This window comes from Vicia villosa, linkage group LG6 (genome assembly GCF_029867415.1).
Source record: "Vicia villosa cultivar HV-30 ecotype Madison, WI linkage group LG6, Vvil1.0, whole genome shotgun sequence".
Classification (NCBI taxonomy): domain Eukaryota; kingdom Viridiplantae; phylum Streptophyta; class Magnoliopsida; order Fabales; family Fabaceae; genus Vicia; species Vicia villosa.
In genome coordinates this window covers 48615336-48623443 of record NC_081185.1, presented here as the reverse complement: position 1 = coordinate 48623443, position 8108 = coordinate 48615336, and the positions used below count along the sequence as shown (strand labels likewise).

Sequence of the window (8108 nt, the reverse complement as noted above, 5' to 3'; positions counted from 1 at the left end):
TTTTCGTTGAAGCGGCGACGATTGGGTTTCTTGGAATGTGAAGTGTTTGGAAGGGGTTTGCAGAATTTGGTTCTTTATGAGAAAAAAATTGAATATTGAATGTGAATGATAAGTAATGAATAATGCATAAGAAATGGAAAGATCAAATATTTAGGAAACCATAAATTTCGGCTGAAAAAAAAAATTGGGAAATGGGGAATGAATTCCAATAGACAGCCATATGAAGGGGCTGGGGTGTTTCACATGGAAATTAAATAATAAAAAATATAAAAAACCAATAATAAGTATTAAAAACAAAAATGGAAATATTACTTTAAATAGAAATTTTAAAAATAACATGACACCTAGAATGATGACACTTGGCAGACGCCAAAGTTCTCATCTTGCTTTTTTATTACTAGTGTGTCTACCCGTGCGAGGCACGGAATAACATTTTTCTATGTTAAAAAATATTTTTTATAATTGATATCTTAAAAAATATTTTCTTTTATTACAAAAGGATTAAATAAAAATTAATTAACAAAAAAAGAATTACACTTAAAAATAATATGATATATAATGTTATTAGAGAGACGTGTAAATATGAAATAAATGATTTAATTATTTAATAAATAATGGTTATATAATCTCTTTTGTAAGTTTTAAGCTCATTACAAATATAATTAATATATTTATTTTATTAAAATATTTTTTAATTCTTAATAACTTTTTAATAATTTAATATTTATAATTGTGTAAATTCAATTAATCTCATTTTTAGAGTTTAATAACAATAATTCAACAAATTCATTTTTTTCTCTTACTTATTATTTACTTTTATTATTTATACAATTTGAAATCTTCTTCTGTATTGGTTATTCGTTCCCGCAATTTAAATTCCTCCACTTCCAACAAACCACAACATTCAATCCATTTTCATACTCATCCTTCAATTTTTATAGCAAAAAATATATTTTATTTTACCATTTTCCATAACACATTCTAAATATTTATTGTTCTCAAGGACTTCAATTTAATAGCAAAAAAAATTTTATGTTACCACTTTCCATCAAACATTTTTACTGCCAACTTCTTTATTTTAAATATATGATAAAAATAAGTACACACACTTAAGATATTATGCCAAGGTCTCAAACCAACAAGGATCATACACCATGACAACCAGTAACATATCATGCATGGGAGCTAGTTTCTACCTTAAGTAGTGACAAAGCTTAAATGTACAAAAAAGTGCAGAGATAAGTTTAGGAAATAAAAGAAATTAATAATCTAATAACTATGTAGTCAAGACTTAAACACAAGCTAGTGATAAAACACATTCTAAATCACAATGGAATAATGCTAAAGTATTCTTTCATATACAATTTATAATTTTGGGGAAGTGATCATCTTAAACCATCAATTTCTTTTTTCTATACAATTTAAAATATTGTCACATGCATACAAATATTGCAGAGAAGAAAAAGAAATACATACTTATGTTTCAAAGTAGGAAATGATCGCAGTATGATTTTGGGATAAAATTAGATATGTTTAACTCCTAACACTCGGCTTTTAACTTTGGATCAATATTTAATATCTCTTCTTGTAAGCAGCAAGCTTCTGCTTTGTGCACGCTTCTTTTGTAGCATTTTCTTCTTCAGTCTCTAAAACTTCTCCAGGACGTATAACTCTACCACCTCTGAACTGAATAGGCCGAGAACCAAAAATGTAAATTTGAAAGGGATGTCATATCAGTATCAAAAGCAAGTGGACTATAATGGTTCATTTTGCAAATACTAAATACCATACTGTTTTTGAAATATTGTTAGGTCTAGGAAATACACACCATGTAGAAACTTTTGGCTTGTACAATTCTGACTCATCTCCCGTAGTCTATTTAGGTTGCAGAAATATTGTTTTTGCATTGAATATTAGTGGCTGAACTTTACCCTACCAAAGTGCCACAACATATTTGTGAAGGCGTTATAAAACACGGACATAGTTGAAGAATCCATACGAATGAGTTCATTGCATAGAGTTTGAGCACTAAACCATACTTGTTCCCTATAGCCCATCAACAGTCCATGGGTTACACCATACAACTGAGTATCAAACAATCGCAGCGTATCTAACAGCTTTGCAGCAGCATCATATGAATTGCAGCAGCTAAATCACAATCGATCAAATTATATAGTTTAGATTGGTTAGTTATAATTCAAGATAACATAAAGAATAAATTTCAAAGTATTTACCTGCATGCATTCAAAATGGATGAAAATGTGACAACATTAGGCTTAAGTGCAGCTCATGCATTTTTCGGAAGAGCCAAAATATGCAATGTAGGTCTTGTCGTCCGCTCCTAAGTTTCTTTATATAACCAGCTTTTTCAGAAGCAAGTTGTTGAAACATCTTCAAGATCCGGTCCTCCCTCATCAACAAAACCTGGATTCTCCTTAATCGATTTGTCTTTGCCACCACCACTTTCTTCAATTCCCAAACCAGGGTTAGATTAAATTGATTTTTATAAGCTTTAGCTTTTTCAAATGCAAGCGTTACAGGATCAATAGGACCAATTTTTGTAGCTTCAATGAAAATAATAATTTCAGAAGATTCGTCGATGTCGGGGTTCTTAACATAACTCAACTTCGAAGATCTATTTGTTGTTTGAGGAAGCATCACCATAAATCCCATATTTGTGTTTGGTTTCATCGGCAACGAAGAGAACCATGAAGATGAAGAATGTAATAACAAAGCCATTAGAAAAGTTAAAAGAATAATAATAATAATAATAATAATAATAATAATAATAATAATAATAATAATAATAATAATAATAATAATAATAATAATAATAATAATAATAATAATAATAATAATAATAATAATAATAATATTAAAAATAACTTGCAATATCCTCACAATAACATTAAAAGCCTTAAACCTTTCCCTCAAAGCACTTTTCGACACACCAGAAGAAAGCCTGCCACTCCTGTGTAACCTTCATCTCGCAAACTATACAAAACCCTAACCCACGTTGCTCTCTGATAGCTAGTACCAGCCTGTCAAAACTTCCGAGTCAATTACGAAGACCCTCTAACCTTCTGAACAATATAGTGAATATTGGTCATAATAAACAAATGACTCAATCCTTATAATCCCAAGAACACAAGACTGAGAAATACCTACAAAAGGACTTTCAGGAATTCTCTATTTGAGATAATTAGTCAGTCTGGCGAGAACGATTGAACATTTGTACGCAGATAACATTTAAGAATAAGATCATCAAAATCAACCTAACAACCGTGGAATGGATTTTTACAAACCTGATTCTCAGATTATTTTTGTCGCTTAAATTATCCGCTTCTGAATTCCTTCCCTCTAATCTTCCCCAAATTTTCAATACACTCATCTTTCCCTTTTCTACTTCTACTTCTACGGAGAAAGAGATACCAAATAATATGTTGAAAATTACACTGAAATCAAAATGAAACGTTTCTGCATTGAGAGAGCACAGGAAACAAATGTTTGCATTGTAAACAAAACGAAAGTTTGCATTGAGAGAGAACAGGAAACAAAAATAATGTGTTGAAAATTACTCTGAAATCAAAACGAAACATTTCTGCAATTTCAACAAAACACATCAAAATCAGATAATATTTTTCTGTTCTTTTTTTTCCTTTGTAGCAGTGTGTTCCAACAATAAAATAACTATGTTTTTTACCTGAGGATTAGAACATTGTTGAAGATTTTTCTTAGCAGCCGAATCTCCACCATTGTCGGAGCCCTTGGTATCACCCTGGAACAAAATTTTTGTGCAAAACCATTACAAAGATGTGCTCACAAAACAAAAAATTCGCTATAAAATAAAGGATTTGAAATTACTTCCATCTGCAACATTTCCAATTGACCGACGACAAATTAAAGAAAAAGAGTTACCATTAGTAAAAAGTACAACAACAATAAAAATTCAAAACAACCCTTTAAACATTGCCAGAGGACCCAATTCTCATTTGTTCTCACCGGGGGTACCAGAAAAGCTTGTAAAGTAAAATACCAAAAAATTGAAAAACAGTAAACTGAAATAGAATTTACCTCTTGTATCTTAAGGTAAATCTTAAGAGGATCAATATAATCCTCGAAACCTAGCGCCCAAAGCAAATCATCATCGTTAATCGTCTTCCTCTTCTGTCTTTGACACTTATCAGAGGCCCTGCACAATTTCAATACAACCAAATCAAAATTACAATCAATTCACTGTACGAATCAAAGAGAAAAAGAAAATCAAACATACTCGTTGGCGATGAAGCTGATGAACTCAAAGACGCATTCATGGAGAATCTCTTTAGCATCCTTTGCGATTTTACCATTAGCAGGGAGAGTCTTCTTCATGGTGCGGCTGATATTCGCGATAGGAAGATACTATCCTGCTCGCAGATGTTAGAGCGCGGACTGTACTCACCGCTCTTGTGGCTTCCACCCCCGGACTCGCCAGAGCATCGGATGTTCGTCGAAACCCTAACAAATATAGCGAAACTGAAACCCTAGAGAGAGAAAGAGTGTATTATTTTGATATATTTTTTTGAAATTAAAGAAATATTTCTGCATTGGAACAAAACGAAACATTTGCATTGAGAAAGCACAGGAAACGAAACGTTTGTGTTGAAAATAAATATTACAATTAATATCCGTTCAGAAGATTAATTAATAGAGTTAATATTATGCGGGATCTATTTTAACCCTAAAAAAATAGATAATTGACCAATTAGATAAAAGTGTTTTTTTAGATTTACCAAAACATAATTAATTAAATATTAAAAAACAATTAAAGATAATTATAGAAACATTTCTCCAAATAGCAATTATATAAATAGTAAAGACTCTAAAAAGTTGACACTTGGCAAATTTGCCAAAATACTCATCTAGCTTTATTATATTTTATGATGAATGATATTATGAGAGATGTTCTAAGGGATTCTAAATCATTTCTTGCAACAAAGTCGTTAACACTTAATATTACGAACTTGGCACATTGGCAGGCAACAAAGAGGAATTATTGTTGCAGGTCCGGGTAAAGGTAACAACTCATACATTCACAAGGTATGCATGAGAATCCTATACTCTAATTTTATCTTCCTTGGAATATTCGTGGAATACATGTTTAAAATTTTCATGATTATGTGAAATGTGTTCATATAATACGAGTAGGATAATGAAGTGGAGGATGGCCCATAAATTGAAGATATCTAACATATGTACATAATTCCCATGAGTTTTTTTAATATAAGCAATGAAGATATTGATTTTGTAATTAAGAAACTGAAGAAGTCATCAAATACTATTTTACACTAAACTTTGTAACCAATGGTGTAACGATTTGTTGGTGACCTTTACTCTGTGTAGAACTGCTGGTCTCCTTGTGTGAAACACCATTGTTGTGGGCAATACATTGTCTGCTAAAAGTGCATTTAAGGTGAGATTTCAAATTATGGGGTTCTATAACTCTGTTGTGTCATTTGGTGCAAATCTGGTTTTTGCTTTGGAAGAGCCTCGAGCCCCGATACATTCCAAAGTTTGATAATCTTTGGTAGCTCCTATGAAGATAAAGATGTCATCACCCACTGAATGCCCTATATCCACAAAGGCAAACGACATATTTAGTTTCACTTTTCTTTTTTTAATCTCCACTTGTTTACACTGTTAGTTCATATTGCTATGAAAGCTTATGAAGAAAAATTTTCCTTAAAAATGAGCGTTTGACAAAGGTATTGTAGTGTAGAATCACATACCATAAGCATAGTTCTCTTTGATCATTCGAAGAAATGCCGGATTTACCAGGCGAGCTTCAACCTATTGACACAAAAGGTTTGATGACAAAAAGTAACAACTAAAATTTTATAAAGATCAAATACTTCTTGCAAGATATTTTGTTATTTTCTAAATTTAAGAGTTACTACAGAAACCAAGAGAAGATATGGAAACAAATGATGTAATGTTTAATAAATGTTGTCAACAATAGTTGCAGCTTTGAACCATGCTTGAGACATATTTATCCGGAATAACAGTAAAGGAATGTATTTTCACCTTTACGAGCCCTTAAATGTCAATTGCTAAGATGTCAGCTACTCTCTTTAACGTTTTTAATTCGGCCACAACAAGATCTAAGGGTAAGTTCCAACCCTTGTATAGTGACATTGGTGAGATACACCAGCTTGGCATCCAGGAACTTTTTAGGTTACCCATAAGTAAGCATAACACATGATTTGACACATTACAATAGCTCAAATTTATCTGCCATCATCATAGATATGTTTAGTTTGAACTAGAACTTCTTATACTAACAGAACATTTTGTTTGCATCATTGTAAATTTGTGTTTGCATAATTGAATAGCAGAATATTAACTATTTGAAAGAAAATCAACATATGCACCTACAAATTATAATACCATAATAATTGGGCAATAAAAATTGTTTGTTATGTTGGAAATTGGAATACCATAATATGGGGAAAATTGCATGGATGACTAAGGGACATACTTTTGATTTAGAGGGAAAATTTAAGTCAGAAGATTAAGAACAGTGACAATGTAACTGAGTAAAGTTCATATCACTGACCTACTGTAGATTTTGTGAATAAAAAGAAAGGGCCCAATAACCCGAGTCATCAATTTTTTCACAATGTTTAAAATCTAAATTAGTTAATCTCTTGCAACCGACAGTAACTGCTTTTATACCATCAAACATACGTCTTTTGTAAGTTTCAAAACCACTTTGAACTATGTAAGGGTGCAAACTCTAAAACTTTTCTGGCTTGAAAGTATTTATTAGCAAATACCATTACACACAAAATTCTAAAGTTGAAGTATAACAATAGCTAGCAATTATTAATAATGTCATATATTCTTAACCAAATGATATAATGAAAAGTACATTGGTTGATCACATTTAGAGAAATGTGATCATTCCTACAATTGAATAGAGTTGAGAAGCTAGTGAATCTCGTTGAGTACAATATTGCATAGGCAATGCAATCCACCCTAGCAACATAACCAATCATAATTCCCAAACGTATAATTGAAACATGAATAAGAAAACATAAGAAATCACAGCAAGGCCATTGTAAATGAATAGTTACTGATTTATTACAAAGGGATTATTGACTACTTGAGTTTAAAACAGATAAAGGGTCAAATTAGGATACCATGTCATACTATTAATTGTCCTAAAAGCTAGAGCTAAGAGAAAATGGACTCATGATAATTACCAAGCTAATTCCAAAACCACTTGTATATTTGTCACAGCCAAAAGTTGGTCAGTCTAATAATTTTGTTTTTTGAGAACTAGCAGAATCAAAGTGAAGCCTCAAGCCTAGTGATCTCAATATACTTGACAGTTTCTGTGGTTAAGAAGTCCTAAAACTAGGAAACCTCTCACTCAAATCACACAAACTCACTAATATTTATTGATAATAATATCAAAGCAGGGTATACATTTGAAGCATTAATTTCTTGACACAAAACCCAAAATGAAATTTGGCTCACAAGGCTAATGTTAGCAGAAAAATCCCTTTTTATTACTTAGAGGAGTATCTAAGAAAAAAGAACATAACTTAAGGGTGATTGGCTTTTACTTTATTTTTGTGTTGGAAAACATCACTGACATTGTAAAAATCAACTGGACTGCTTAATTGAATTTTTCAGTCAATTTTCAACTAATAATGGATTAATTATTCATCTTAGGTCGATTATCTAGGAAAACAATAAAATCACTAAATTTAAACATCAAATTAAATTATTACTAAAAAAATTCTAAGGAGAAAGTAGAAGAGTACCACTGGGGGAAAGAGCAGTGGTGATGGAGAGAGTGACACTATGTTTCTCTGCTACCTGAAATAAAAAGCACAAAAAATTATTTGTTAATAAGGCTCCAAAAACAAAGTATGTTGATGTGATGAAGAATATGGAAGTTAAAGAAGCAGAACTTGAAGTAGGCAGTAACAAACATGAAGTAGAATGAGAAAGAAAAATGAAATTAAAAGAATTCTTTTTTACGAAAAGTAAGAATAGCGTAAGAGCATAACACTATTTTGAAAATAAAATTCACATGTAATTGATGTTATATGTTTCCA

General features: G+C 31.2%; 1 protein-coding gene across 1 annotated transcript; it reads right to left on the bottom strand.

Annotated features, from left to right (window-relative positions):
• Positions 1-3738: 3738 nt before the first annotated feature.
• Positions 3739-4610, bottom strand: LOC131611495 (nuclear transcription factor Y subunit B-like). Its single transcript, XM_058883498.1, has 2 exons — positions 4274-4610; positions 3739-4192 (listed from the first exon to the last, which is right to left on the bottom strand). The coding sequence occupies exons 1-2, from the start codon at positions 4369-4371 to the stop codon at positions 3901-3903; spliced, it is 390 nt and encodes a 129-aa protein (XP_058739481.1). The 5' UTR covers positions 4372-4610; the 3' UTR covers positions 3739-3900.
• Positions 4611-8108: the final 3498 nt, after the last annotated feature.